A 15,488-nucleotide genomic window follows, 5' to 3' on the forward strand; every position below is an offset into this window, starting at 1 on the left:
GCATGTGCATCATGGTGAGCATGTGTGGCTCAATGACCGGTGAGGTTCAGTGGCCGGCCACTTAATTTCCCCTTTTTTTTAGTTTATGACATCTCTCGTTTTTGTAGAAAAGAAAGGGGCAAGAAACATCCCTTAATTTTGCTAAGAGCTGTAAGCTCAAATCAGTTATGCCTAATCAGGCGAACGCATCAAGTAAACAAACTAAATGAACCAAAGATGCAGAGGCTGGTGGAGACCGTGCCACATAGAGCTTTGTAGGCTGGGTACAACAACTGAACCTGCTACTCCCTCCGTCCCGATTCACAAGGCTCACATGAATTTTCATCACGACCAAGGTAACATTTGATTGGATGGTAAAACTCTTCTTAGCATTTATCTCTCTCCAATCAGATGTACTCTCTAATTAATAGGAATGCTACCAGACTCAGCATGCGCTCCAGCCCCACGTCAAAACTCATTCAGTTTCCTACCCCGTTTGCATGCAGTGGTTGTTTCAGCGAGTTTAAAAAGGAAGAAAGAGAAGGTAGAGAGTAATTAGAGGGGTTACTAGTACTATTAATTAAATGCATGCAGGTCTTGTTGGGGAGGTATTATGGGACAAATGTTTTTCAGATTAGGCTATGTGAACCGGGACGGAGGGAGTACGTGTGTCGTCGAATGGACAACCAGCAGCGATTATGATCTGCTGCAACCCCGAGGCTGGCATTTTTTATCAATGACATTTTATTATTTAAAATTTTAACTATTATCAGTCTCTACATAATTAAGATAGCTGAATAATATCCATCGTCGGCTTAATATATCCAACTAACTTTTATAAAAATTAATTTTAAGACCGGATAGTTGCTCGAAAGATGATAAATTAATATCAGGTTGATTAACGATACATGTGCCAGAATCTTAGTTTACTCTCAATTTTCGTCTTGTTCTTGTTTTTGGCTTACTGCTATTTCTGCTGGGTTTCATATCTAGCCTACCATAACTTGTTTGGAAAAATGCTTTCCCATCCGATTTTGCGCGCTCTATAATTAATATTAGCATACCAAACACTATATTACTACCTCCATCCCAAGGCTTAAGGCCGGAGTATTTTTTTAGAAAGTCAAACTACGTTAAGTTTGACCAAGTTTTTATCAAAAATCATTAACATGAAAAGTACAAAATCAATATCATTAGATAGATAATGAAATATATTTTCATATGGTGTATACAAAATATCATATTTATTCATAGATTTTTCTAAAAGTTTGGTTAAACTTTACTTCGTTTGAATATTAAAAAAAAAGTCTTAAGCCTTGGGATAGAGGTAGTAAGTAGCATTGTTAGTTTTCAATGCTCCTTGGGTTTCGTGGGCCTCCAGTTGGACAGCACCAAGTATGATAGTAGTGTGTACCCAATAAGGTATGCACACGTCATCATCCTTTTTTTACTTTCTCCTTAAAATAAGGAGTAGTAAGGTGGGCATATTTCTCATCCGAGTATTGAGGAATGTCATTTATTTGGGTTTCATTCATTGAGAAGTTCTAATATGTTATATAAGATTGAAGTTACTCATTTCCTTCGATCACACATTATAAAACAAAATGAATAAGTTTTTTCCGTGTCTACCAATTGCGATACTATGGAAGTATTTTCTGTTCTTGAAAATAGGGAGAAATCCACTTCCAGGACTCTACGTCAACTAGAGATGCACACAATCATTAAGCATGAGTTGATGATTTTTAATTAAGGATTAAAACCTAGGCTGGCCTGGGCTCCTGCAAATAATCATTCATCAATCTTGAATGAAATAAGTCTACACTACCACACGTGTACTTCCTTTTCAAACCCATGCAGGAGAACTGCATGTCATATTAAGAAGATTAGAAAGCCAAAGATAGGATGCAGTACAATGTCAGGTTCAGCATGAGATAGCGACACTGCAACACGACACGTTGGCCGCAGTGGCTTGTAGATAGGATGCGGAACAGACATGCAGGATGGAAACGCCGGTGGAGGAAGAATCAATCGGGCACGACTTGAGGAGACAAGCCGCACGAGTTCACCTGCGACGCGGTCAGACCGCTCGCGTCTTTAGCTTGTGGGGATCGAAATGAGAAGTGGGAAGGGGAGTTCATCTAGGTTCGAGCGGGAGTCACAGTGGTGAGTGCGGCTGCTTGAGCTTGTTGGGATTAGTTGTTAAATAGAAAATGGGAGTGGGAGTGGGGGTTAGGGTTAGTTTTATGGGACCTTGCAAAAGTGAGCCGCCAGCTACATAAATGGCCCATGAAGGAGTCCCAAATTAATATTTCCCAGCTAAATACAAATGCTTTTTTAGATTATATGGGTCCTTACTAGTTAAAAGTGAACACTCGTTAATCATCAATAATGCCAATATATACGTGATTTAACATAACTCTATTTGTCTCTAGAGATTCGAACAACCCTTCGCAGGTTCCCGAATTAATCTCATGTAGTGAATCACCAAATTCGTATTGTGGTTTCCTCCTTTGCTTCCATCTCCAACTCCTCATGGTCAAATTAATCGCCCACTTCTTCACTCTCCTTTCCCAAGTTAACCAACTCCTTATGAGGCTGTGGGTAAATCTGTTACACAAAACATTTTATTTTGTAGCGATAAGCCATAAGTACAGCCATAAGTACAACGTTTCACTCTGAGTCTTACTGAGAATTTGATAGAAGAAAATCCCAAAACATACGGTCATTAGATCAAGAAAACAAATTGTATCTAGATGAAATAAAGTAAATTACATATCCGCCCACTATTCGACATCGCTGCATATTTGAATGGTCACCAGGAACCTAGACAATCTTCGTCTGCGCGCACTGATCGAGAAGGTTTTGGAAATGAGGATGAGATATAGATTTAAGGCAATGCAAGACTCGGCTAGGAAGCAGTGGGTCAGACCAGTTATTGAGACATGTGTGAGTAGTCAACGGGATGCGGTTGACCATTCCCTAAAATGGGACCCACAATTAATGGATCTCACAATCCACGCCTCTCTTAATCTATAGTAACATTAAATGGTGCCACGCTTGCCAGCACCAACCACGGCGTATATCCGCTAGTATGCCATTAACCATGATAAAAGTTTGTGTGTCGGCTTTACTGGGCACCGAAAATGCCCATCCGTCGGCCAAAATATTTTTGTAGACGATTGAGCCTTGTGCTGTTCTGGGCTTTTTTGTAGTCAGAACAGGCAAACCAACCACAAAATACTCTGTTAGAATTTTTCACAAGCTAAGCTTTAGTTTCTTTTCTCAACAACAAAAATATTATAGCTCAATCAGATGACGTTCAGAAAATATGACATATCAGGGATAAGCAATGACTGAACTAGTCTCCTGACTTCGCAGTCAATTTCTTTAAGAAATACGTCAATTTCTTCGTCAATTAGCCATATTCCCGCACGAGAATCAACAAAAGGAAGAAGAATGGCGAGATTTCAGTTCCATGGACACGGTAAGAATTTTCCACACGCTGAAGATATTTTTTTCTCAGCATCCAGGAAATATAATAGCTCAATCAGATGACGTTCAGAAAATACCAACTATCGGGAATAAGCAATGACTGAATGACTATCTTGACTTCACAGTCAATTTCTTTTAGAATACATCAATTTTTCAGTCAATTAGCCATTCCCACAGAAGAATCAACAAAAAGAAAGTTGGCTAGATTTCATTTCCATGGACAACAGGCCCACGTCACGTGTACTTAGATGCTCAAATCAATCGATCAGATGTCTCTACAAACAGAAACAAGATCTTGTGGGTGGCCCCAAACGAATTACTTACGGAATCCGAGTTTGATCAGCGTACAGCAGCTGTCGGTAAGGGCATACGGACGCCCGTGTCCGCGTGTCCGTTTGGGTCGCACACTGCGTCAAATGCGGTGACCAAAAAGCCGTCACGTGGTTCGTCTTCTCGGGGCGGCGCTGCGCCATGGTAGGCCTCGACGGGACAACACAATGGCGGGTGGGAGAATGCGCGGGAAAGTTCTCGCGCGCACTAGGGTTCCCGCGCGCGAGAAAAGGCTATGGGCGCGCGCTCGTGCCCAAGTTTCCCGCCAAGGCCGCCGGCTATAAAAGACGGCGCCGGCCTCGCAGACCTCACACCCGCTCCGCCGTCATCTCCCCCTCTACCTTCTACGGCGCCCTCTCCACCTCCATCGCCATGCCGCGCACCGTGCAGACCACGTGGGCCAAGCTCTCCCTCGCCGCCCGGCCCAGATTCCCGTGGACGGAGAGGAGGAGCGGGCGGACGCGCGTTGGGTCATCGACGACGAGGCGATCCGCGTCGCGGCCTAGCGGACGACGAAGAAGGAAGAGGACGCGGAGCTGGTGGAGGCGGCCGCGGACGGCTGGCACGAGGCCGCAGACGGCTGGTACGAGGCTGCGGAGGAGGAGGCGGAGCCTGCCGCGGAGGAGGAGCCCGTTGACGCGGAGTACTACTTCGACGACCTCGCGATGACGAACATCAATGCCGCCATCGAGGAGCGTCTCACCGACCTCACGCGCATGACGAAGGAGCACGAGGCCACCCGTCGGGCCGGGCGCCGCCGTTTAGGTGACCTCCTCGGCCAGAAGAACCAGCTCCTCGCTCTGTGAGCAGCCCGCCACCTCATCCAGCTGCCCTCGCCCGAGCGGCGCGCCCGGGAGGCTACTGCGTCGGCGGAGCGCGGCCGCCAAGAGCGCATGCGCCGTCGGGAGGAGAACCACGAGGCCCAGGCCGCCGGCCGCGTCCGCCTAGAGGCACGGACCGCTGCGGAACGCGCCGCCGCGCAGGAGCTCGAGTTGTGCGGGAAGCGAATGGTGCCGCCGCAGGAGCGGAGCGCAAGCGCGCCCAAGCTAAGAGGACGGAAAGGAGGAGGGTGGCCTCGAAGGAACGCCGCAATAGGGCCGCCGCCGAGCCACCTAGCTTGTAAGCTGGAGTGGAATCCTCACACGTAGAGGCCGCCCGCATCGAGTGAAATCCACGGCCCCGCGAGTCGCCGGCAAGGCCGCCGGCCCGTACACGTAGCTAGACTAGTAGTAGGTAGATTTAAGAAAAATGTAATGTCTATTTTTAATGAAAAAAGAAGCTATCTCCCTATGACACGCGGGCCAGAGGCGGACAAGGGGCGGACGCGAGCGGCCAGCGATCGGCATCCGCGGCCACGCAAACGCGGCCTAGATTGGGCCGGTTTTGGATAGCCCCGGACGCCGCGGCCATCCGTTTTTGGAATGGGTCCGTACGCTGGGCCGGGTTTTTGTTAGGTTCGATCCATCCGGACGCGCGGCCGCTGGATGGGTCGCTGCGTTTGAGATGCCCTAAGGTGCTGTACATACGGAGCTGCTGCTATGGTGGTGCGCTTACGTTGAGGTGCGGTGTGCCGTCCGATACATCTTGTAGTTTGGTCAGTGTTATTCAGAAACATAAAAAAAAAGCAGTCCGATACGTCGGAAGAAGCCCTTGAGCTTGCGCTGCGACATGTCTCAAGCTCGCTGTAATTGTCGGATACTCGGATGCAACCTGCTATCGGAGCAATTCCAGCAAGAGATGTAGGCAGGCAGGTCCAGAACCTGCTATCAACTCTGTTTTCAGGGTCTAAGTTTAAGAAAAACAACACTGACATTGTCCCCGTAACAATGCAGAAGGCGACTTGTTCATCGTTCCACAACATTCCGCAACGTGCAAGATACATGTACCTTTGCCAATCTGATCTAATTTGTTCTGACTTCTGACATTAGCTTTATTGTTTGGTAGACGCAAGGTGTTTAGTGAACTTCAGTCTCTGGCTGGCCATGAGGCATATACCAATTTTTGTGTATGCTATCTTTCCATTATCAAAATTTACTGACTGAGAAAATGCATTGAAACTGTTAGGGAAATATGCTTGTTGTATTACCAGGGGGCCAAATGCCACAATATATAGTACATGTACAGGTGCACATATGCAGAAAGCCTCCTAACATATGGGGAAACTACAATAGACAAATATATACATCTAACACCCCCCCTCAAACTCATGGTGGATCCACAACACTGAGTTTGGAGAGTAAGAAATCATGCTGCGCTTGAGTCCGTGCCTTCGTAAAGAAATCCGCCAACCGCAAATCTGAAGGCACATAATGAACCGCAACAACATCATCACTGTACCTGTGCACGTGTGTAAAAAGCATCAACACCGATATGCTTGGTCAGCTCATGCTTGACCGGATCACGTGCAATACGATAGCACCTGTACCGTCAGACAAAAGAGGAGTGGGTGTCGTAACAGAGACCCCAAAATCGGCAAGCAACCACCGTAACCAAGTCACCTCAGCAATCAACAAAGCCATAGCCCGCAACTCAGCCTCAACACTCGAACGGGAAACTGCGACCTGTTTCTTCGTCTTCCAAGCAACAAGCGAACCACCAAGAAACACACAGTAAGCAGAATGCGAACGACGATCCGTAGGATCACTCGCCCACGTAGCATTCGAATAGCACTGGAGCTGGAAAGAGCTGGAATGGGGAAAGAAAAGGCGACGAGTGATCGTGCCACGAAGATAACGAAGAACACGGAGGAGATGACTATAGTGAACAGTGGTAGGAGCTGAGACAAACTGACTCAGAATATGAACAGGATAAGAAATATCGGGACGAGTGACAGACAAGATAAACAAGACTCCCAACAAGATGGCGATAACGGGTGGGATCGGGAAGAGGATCACCATCGGTAGGGCGAAGCTTAACATTAAGCTCCATAGGAGTATCGACCGTGCGCTCATCCCCAAGAGCAGCACGAGCAAGAAGATCCCGAATGTACTTTTCTCGAGAGATAGAAAAGCCATCAGAAGTGGAAGAAACCTCAATGCCAAGAAAATAGCGAAGAGGACCAAGATCGGTCATAAGAAACCGATCACGAAGACGAGCCTTGACGAAGGCAATATACGCAGGATCATCACCGTAATGATCATATCATCAACATAGAGAAGAAGAAGAGTACGTCCACGAGGAGAAGTGTGAACGAAAAGTGCGGGATCATGAAGACTAGGAGAGAAACCAGCAGCAGTCACCACAGAGGCGAAGCGCTCAAACCAGGCACGAGGGGCCTGTTTGAGACCATAGAGAGAACGTCGAAGACGACAAACCATCCCATCGGGAACAGAATACCCAGGAGGAGGCTGCATGTAAACCTTCTCACTCAACTCGCCATTAAGAAAAGCATTCTGACCATCAAGCTGGGAGACAGACCAGCGGCGAACAGAAGCAACAACAAGAAGGGTACGCACAGTAGTCATATGAGCCAAAGGGGCAAAAGTCTCATCATAGTCACGGCCGTGCTCCTGCTGAAAGCCACGAGCCACAAGACGCGCTTTATAGCGCTCAAGAGATCCATCGGAGCGAGTCTTAATTTTATAGACCCACTTACACGTGATAGGACGAACACCGAAGGGGGAGAAACAAGATCCCAAGTGCCAGTGCGCTCAAGCGCAGCGATCTCCTCGGCCATGGCAAGCTGCCATTCAGGATGACGCTCGGCATCCCGATAAGAAGTCGGCTCGGAAACGACAGAAAGACCATACTAACTAGGAGAGTAACGAGCTGGAGCACGACGCTGACGAACAGGCCGTGAAGGAGGAAGGTCATCAGCGGAGGACAACTCATCAGAAGAAGAGAAAGAAGGGACAACATCAGAAGGATCCGAAACCGGAGAACGAGGAGTACTAGGTGTACTAGACGGAGGAGAGGCTGGCGCCGAAGGAGGCGCATCAGGACTAGGAGGGGGAGGAGACGGGATAGCAGGGGGTGCATCCGGAAAAAGAAGAAAAGAGATATCATCCACCGGGTAAGTACCCGAGGTGGGACGAGGATAGAATGGACGCGTCTCATCAAACGTGACATCACGAGAGATGCGCATCCGACGACCAACGGGGTCCCAACAACGATAGCCCTTATGCTCATCACTGTATCCGAGAAAAACACACTCAACAGACTGAGCTGTCAGCTTGGTGCGATCGCGAGGAGGGAGAAGAACATAGCAAATGCAACCAAATAAACGAAGTGTCGAGTAATCTGGAGAGCAACCAGAAAGACGCTCGAGAGGAATGCCACCTTGAAGGGCAGCAGAAGGCTGAATGTTAATGAGGTAAGTCGACGTAGCGACGAGCCTCAGCCCGTAAATGCGGCGGAAGAGAGGAAGCAATCATCATAGCACGCGTAGTCTCAAGAATATGACGATGCTTACGCTCGGCGACACCATTTTGAGCATGGGCGCCGGGACACGAGAACCGGGCAAGGGTGCCCTGCTCAGCAAGAACACCACGCAGGTGCTCGTGAGATATACTCTCCGGCAGAGTCGGCCACGAAACACACGAATAGGCGTGGAATACCGAGTACGAACCATGGCTGCAAAACGCCGATAAATAGAAAGCACCTCGCTGCGAGAGTGCATAAGAAACAACCAGGTGTAACGCGAAAAATCATCAATAAACAAAATATAGTATCGATGACCCCCTTTCGAAGGGAAGGGAGCCGGACCCCAAACATCCGAATGCACTAAATCAAAAGGTTGCTGAGATACAGACGCACTAGTAGGATAGGGAAGCTGAATCTGTTTGCCTAGCCTACAACCCTGACACGAATGCAAAGACACATCTCCTGAGACAGACCCCAGAAGACCACGACGAACTAATGACGATAAACGGGAGCCACGGAGGTGACCCAACCGATGATGCCACCGCTGAAAAGATCCAAGGATGATGAGCGAAGCAACCGCGAAGAACCGGCGGATGAAGTGGCAGCAGAAGGAACGCGAAGCCGCTCTAACTCCCGAGCCCCGGGGACTCAAGGCTGCGAGGGCCAGCTCCAACCAGGGCCTGTGTACGGCGGTCCCGAATGCAGCACAAGAATCAGCGTCAAGAATGACACGACAACCGGAATCGATAGCCGACTAGCGGAAAACAGGTTCATCTTAAGACTAGGAACATGGGAAACATCGAGAACGAGAGAAGAGGTAGTAGAAAGGGTGCCTCGACCGGAAACAGGGAGAGAGGTACCATCAGCCGTGATAACACGAACGGAGCGAAACAAGAGAGCGAAGAGCGAGAAAGAATAGAAGACGCAGAGGTCATATGAAAAGAAGCTCCGGAATCCGGATACCACGGGGATGACGTACCCGACGTGTGGAAGAAGGTGGTCGCGCGGTGCCGGAAGAGCCGAGCACGGAACCAGCGAGCATCCGTCGAGGAAGAGCCCGTACCGGCGAGCGGACCACGAAGACCACGGATAATGTCCCGATCGGATAGCGCAACAGCAGAAGATCCTGAAAAACCAGTCTGACGACGAGTATGCTGCGGTGGACGTAAGCCGGGATCCCCTCGCCAGCAAGTAGAGATAGTGTGGCCAGGCCTGCCACAGTAGGTGCAAGGAGGTGACGTCGAACCACGAGGCTGCTGGGGCTGACGCTGACCCTGGAGTGAAGGAGTAGGTAGTATCGGCTGTGCCGGAGGCCGCAAAGTCGGCGGCATAGGAGGTCCACGAGCAGACGGCACAGAAGGGCCACAAGCAGCAAGAACAGAGGGAACCTCAAGAAGACCAGCACCACGAAGACGAGTCTCCTCAGCACGAAGCTCAGCAAGGACCTCAGAGAGCGGAACACGACCACGGGCAAGCAGCTGGGCCCGGCGCGGCTCAAACTCCGTACGGAGCCGCGACAAGAACTCAAAAACGCGCTGAAATTCCAGATCCGCGCGCACAGTCAGACAGCAGGGACAGGTGGCACACACAACTGTACGGAGAGAATCAAGCTGACGCCAAATAGCAGCACTCTGAGTGTAGAACTCATCAATAGTAGAATCACCCTGGTCGAAGGGCATGCTCCCGACGGACCACGGACAGGTAAAGAGCATCCCCGCACGGCTGATAGCGCCGACGAAGAAAAGCCCACCGAGCAGCGACGGTGGGAAGACCCATAAACTCAGCAGCATACCGGGGCGTAACATCGGAGGTGAGAACAGCAAGAAGACGAGCATCCTCATCAATCCACCGAGTGTACTCGGTCGGATCCTACCGGTAAGTCGCAACGGCAGAGAGTGGTCCTGGACCTTCCGGTCATAATCAGCCGAAGCAAGTGTCATCAGCACTCTTGGCTGCATCCTTATCCGCCTGAGTAGCATCAGGGGCAAGGGCAACAGGTGGCGGTGCAACAGGCACCGGAGGAGCAACAGGGCGTGGCGGACAGGAGACCTCGCCAGAAAGCACACCCCAAAGACGAAGACCGCGCATGTGGACACGCATAAAGGCAGCGAAATCAGGGTAATTCGCACCATCGAAGATCACCGGGCAGCGAGGGATCGCAACATAGCCCGAGGAAGACATCTCTTTTTTTTTGTTTTTTTTTACCTCAGAAAAAAGTCAACTGCAGAGAGCACGACCACGCGCGGGCCGTCGGAGAGCAGGAAGCGAGCGAGCAGGCAGATCGATCCAATCAACGCGGAGAATCGAATCCACGCGGAGCAGGAGATGGAATCCACGCGGAGCAGAAGATCACGCGGAGCAGGAATCACGCGGAGCAGGAGATCGAGCGGGGGCAGACGGGCCGGAGCAGAATCGGGATCGATCCAAGACGGAGAAGTAGACGGCGACGGAGAGAGGAACGGCGACGGACAAGCAACGTCGGCCGACAAATTTAGAGAACCAATTTCGGCTCTGATACCATGTTAGGGAAATATGCTTGTTGTATTACCAGGGGGCCAAAGGCCACAATATATAGTACATGTACAGGTGCACATATGCAGAAAGCCCCCTAACATATGGGGAAACTACAATAGACAAATATATACATCTAACAGAAACATGATAGTATATGTATTCGGGTGCGAAACGCAGGTGGCTTGAAAATCATAATTCGGTGAGAATGCACGTGGCATGAAGAGTCAAGTAATTGTGTTGTATTAAATCCGACATTCAACCTGTAGCATGTAGAATAATGCATCTGTTTTTGTGTGTGTTCAAACTAACACTGGTAGAAAAAATGGCTTTAGTCATGGCTCGCAACTGCCATTAGTCGCGGTTGCGCAACCACGACTAACGAAGCGCGACTAAGGTTGTGAAGTCTATATATATATTGTTTTCGTGGCTTGTTTGTAGTGAAGCCAACCACGCCAAGGGTGTTGGGAAACGCGGATGGTTTATACTGTACGTCTATAAAAGAAGATTGTGTGCCATAGCTAAAGGCACAGATAAGCTTTTGCACCAAAGCTAGCTAGCTAGCATTATGACCACACCCTCACACTCGAACCTTTCCCAGCTGCTGCCAATGCTCCTCTTCCTCCTCCTTGCAGCAGCAGCTGGGTCTGACTTGATCATGTTCCAGGCTGCCGCTGCTGCTGAGATTGCTCTTCCGGGTTGCCCGGATAAGTGCGGCGACGTGAGCATCCCCTACCCCTTCGGCATGGGGAAGGCCGGTTGTTTCCTCCCAGGCTTCGAGGTCACCTGCAATGCCTCCTTCCAGCCGCCTCGCGTCTTCCTCGCCTACACACCAGGAGATGGAAACGCAACACTCCAGATTAAGCAGAGCGTAGCCTACTCGGGCGCGGACAACAGCGCATCTGAGTTGTCGACCGAGCAGGCGCCGTTGGAGCTGATGGATGTATCAGTCGGGAAGGCCGAGGCACGAGTGTACTCCGCAGTCATGTCATACTGCCGCACCAGTACTTTGGACCGCCTCCTGAAAATAACCGGAGTACAGTTGGATAATAAGGGGCCATTCCTCCTATCGGTGACGCGCAACGTACTTGTTGGCGTGGGAGCATGGCGAAGCGAAGTTGCTTTAGTTACCGAGTTGTCCATCGCAAGTAACACTTCCGAAAACTTCATTCTCTACTGCCTTTCAGATATCAATGGCATCCTGCGGTATGCCTCCAATGGATCGTGCACTGGGCGCGGCTGCTGCCAGGCCGCCATGCCCCCGGACACGGTCCCACTAACCGTGTTCTTGCTGGGGGTGCAGCGTCAAGTCGACCCCGAGCCCGAGTACCTGGGGGGCATCAGCCCGTGCTCGTATGGCATGTTGGTGGAGACTTCATGGTACAACTTCTCTACGACCGACTTGTCTGGCTATGAGGGCATGTCCAACAAATTCTCCAGGGGCGTCCCCCTGGTGATCGACTTCGCCATCAGGACAGGTACGTGTCCGGCAGCAGGCCAGCAGCCAGCCAAAGGCTATGCGTGCCTTAGCAGAAACAGCTACTGCGCCAACGCCACCAGCGGAAAAGGTTACATTTGCAAGTGTGACGAGCATTACGATGGCAACCCATATGTCCCCAACGGATGCCAAGGTAAAGGACTTATACTTTATATGCGTACATATATATGTTGCTCGGAGCAGCCCCGATCGATCTAGTACTTGGACGACCTCTTGTATCTTTAAGTTTGCTTCCTTTTCACTTTGCCAGACATCGATGAGTGCAAGCTTCATGAGAAGTACAACTGCTCGAATGGTGGAACCTGCAAGAACAGGCTTAACGGCTATGACTGTCCATGCGGACCCGGAATGACCACCAAAGGAGGAAAATGCACGGAGATATTTCCCACAGTAGCAAAGGCAGTTGTGGGTAAGCACTATTTTGCTTGGATTATTTTTTATTTCTTCACTATGCATTATTTTAGTGTCATTTACTTTTAGTAATACCTTATACTTTCACACAAGAAAAGAAAAGGAAACATCGTACTCAAAATCACAAAATTAAATGAATTTGTTTATCTCATAGCCCAAAAGAAAAGACAAATCGTAAATATTACTTTGATCAAACCATGATTCATACTTTTGTTAGTGGTATATATATACTACACATTGGAAAAAAAATATAGTACACATTGGAAAATTATACAAAATAATGGTGCCTATATATTGTCCATGTAGGTGCGGTAGGTGGTCTCCTTGTTCTGGCCCTTCTATCATTCATTATCATTCTTCGCAAAGAGCGTCGAAAGACAAAAGAATTCTACCGTAAGAATGGTGGCCCAACATTAGAGAAGGCTAAAATGATAAAGATTTACAAAAAAGAGGATCTCAAGCATATTTTGATGAGTAGCAATGTAATTGGAAAAGGTGGTTTTGGTGAAGTTTTCAAGGGATTTGTTGATAAAGTAGAAGTTGCAGTAAAGAAACCAATAACCGGTAATTTGCTAGAGAGCGAGCAGTTTGCAAATGAAGTCATCATCCAGTCTCAAGTTATCCATAGGAACATTGTTAGGCTCTTAGGTTGTTGCCTAGAAGTGGACACCCCCATGCTAGTGTACGAGTTCATCTCCAAAGGTAGCATGGACGATATTCTTCATGGGGAGGGCAACAAGGAGCCTCTTAACTTGGACGTGCGTCTAAGGATTGCTGCAGAATCAGCACATGGTCTAGCTTATATGCATTCACAAGCACATATAAAAATTTTGCATGGTGATGTGAAGCCGGCAAACATACTCTTGGATGAGAACTTCGCGCCGAAGATCTCAGACTTCGGCATATCAAGATTGATTGCGAGAGACAAGGAACATGCTGCAACAGTTATCGGTGACAGGACCTATATGGATCCAGTGTACTTACAAACAGGTCTGTTGACTGAAAAGAGTGATGTATACAGTTTTGGGGTTCTCATCCTAGAGCTTATTAGCAGGAAGAAGGCCACTTATTCTGACAACAACAGCTTGGTCAGCAATTTCCTGGATGCTCACAAAAAGGGTGAGAAAGCCACTGAGCTATTTGACAAGGACATTGCTGCTACAGAAAATTTGGAAGTTCTTGATAATCTCACAGAGATTGCTGTGGAATGTCTTAACCTTGATGTTGATCAAAGGCCGTCAATGACAGAAGTGGCAGAGCGCCTTCTCATTCTGAACCGATCTCGTAAGTTGTAAGTTGATTGTCAGCAAGATTGTGTTGAGTCCGTCCATGTGTACCACCATGTAAAATAAGATAGACAACTATAAGTTTACCAATATTTACTTTACTAGTTGATGTGAGAAGCAAGGTGGGCGTCCTTGGTTGTAAGGAAATTTGTATTGTGAGTATTTGTTCTTTGTATGAGAAAATGTATGAACAAGTTAATTAAAGTCTTTTGCTATTTGTGTTGTATGTGGCGGTGAGTTTCTATGATTTTTTTATATAATGTATGAATTTTAATTGAACTCGTTTTTATCTAAGATATATACTACAGAAGTATCGAGAGAATCTAGAAGTTAAGCTACGTTAGAAGAAAGAAGGTACAGATGTTCTGTGCAAGTGGGCTAAGAACATCATTAAAGATGAACAATATTTCACTACCATGTGTATACCACTAGTCCGATCCAAGAGTGTTGGCGCGAACACCACCGCAAAAAATAAACCATGGGTATTAGCCTTGCATGTGTCTTAATGCTTCTTCATAAGAGACCCGACCAGGGCGAGCCGCGTTGTCATAAGGAGATGCAAAAGGGTCATCATTGGAATGGATGGAGTCACGCACGAGGAAGAATTCTATCGGTACGGCGACCCAAAGATTGAAGATGACGATGACGATAAAACACCATACACTCCAAAAAGAAGCAGGCCCATGCTACCTAAGAAATGTATTCCGATCAGAAGAAGAACTCATAATGTGGGGCTAAATTATTCAACATCAATCAAAATAGGCAAGAAGAAAAATGCGATTGTCAAACAGTGAGAAACATGATGACTTTATCGGAAAAAAAAGTGAGAAACATGATGTGTGTGCATGTACGATGAAACCATTATTATATGTATCATTTTTGTATAAGTAGGAACATCTTTATGGTGTATCTAATGGTGTAATAATACATATATGTACACATTATTGCTATCTCTTGTTTTTGACAATGTTGCCATAAGGAAGCCCCTACGGTGTGAAATATTTCTATCTCGTTTGCCTATTTTCATATAGAATGTTCAAAAAAATTCAGATTTAACCTGGTCGGAACCGGAACCTCTGTCCCGGTGGCGTGGGTGTCGAGTGTCCATGTCCAGGAACGGCCAACAGGACATTTATTTCTTCAGCCCATAGGTGTTGTGGGTTCATGATACTGATGTCCATGTGGGGCTAGGAAATGTTCAATATACGTCAAATAATACCATCTCTATACAACAACAACCCGTAGGTCTGAGGACAGGTGTCGAGGCGAGGCATCACATCGGTGGGGTAGCACCTAGGAGCTGCAACACATTTCTCCGCCCTGCTGTTATTTTCCATCGTCTTTGTCTCCCTATGGTCATAATGGAACCGAGGGAGTATGTTAGACAGCTACTTTGAAACTTCATTGATATTATATTCCTAATATGATTCGTATTTTGCATGAGCAACTAGTCCGTTTCAGAAATAGTTTATTGGAGGTAAAATATTGGAATATGCTTCAGTTCCTTGGGAGGTTGCGAGAACCTCCGCCTCCGCCGAGTGCCATGCGTCGTGTGTGGACACAACGAACCACGTTTATGATGTGGTTCCCATGCAGAACCTTATCTCCTCAACCCCTCG

At 48.0% G+C, this 15,488-nt stretch overlaps 1 protein-coding gene across 1 annotated transcript; it reads left to right on the forward strand.

The window, feature by feature from the left end:
- Positions 1–11,242: 11,242 nt before the first annotated feature.
- LOC124686168 (wall-associated receptor kinase 4-like) lies at positions 11,243–13,878 on the forward strand. Its single transcript, XM_047220153.1, has 3 exons — positions 11,243–12,305; positions 12,423–12,581; positions 12,890–13,878. Exons 1-3 carry the CDS (start codon positions 11,243–11,245, stop codon positions 13,876–13,878), a joined length of 2,211 nt encoding a protein of 736 aa, XP_047076109.1.
- Positions 13,879–15,488: the final 1,610 nt, after the last annotated feature.

The sequence above is a fragment of the Lolium rigidum genome, chromosome 2 (genome assembly GCF_022539505.1).
Source record: "Lolium rigidum isolate FL_2022 chromosome 2, APGP_CSIRO_Lrig_0.1, whole genome shotgun sequence".
Taxonomy (NCBI): Eukaryota; Viridiplantae; Streptophyta; class Magnoliopsida; order Poales; family Poaceae; genus Lolium; species Lolium rigidum.

Bases quoted from the DNA above. Each gene is read 5' to 3' on its own strand.
- LOC124686168 (XM_047220153.1), top strand. From the start codon at position 11,243: ATGACCACACCCTCACACTCGAACCTTTCCCAGCTGCTGCCAATGCTC. The intron at 12,306-12,422 runs GTAAAGGACTTA...TCACTTTGCCAG, and splicing joins TGTCCCCAACGGATGCCAAG to ACATCGATGAGTGCAAGCTT. The intron at 12,582-12,889 runs GTAAGCACTATT...TTGTCCATGTAG, and splicing joins AGTAGCAAAGGCAGTTGTGG to GTGCGGTAGGTGGTCTCCTT.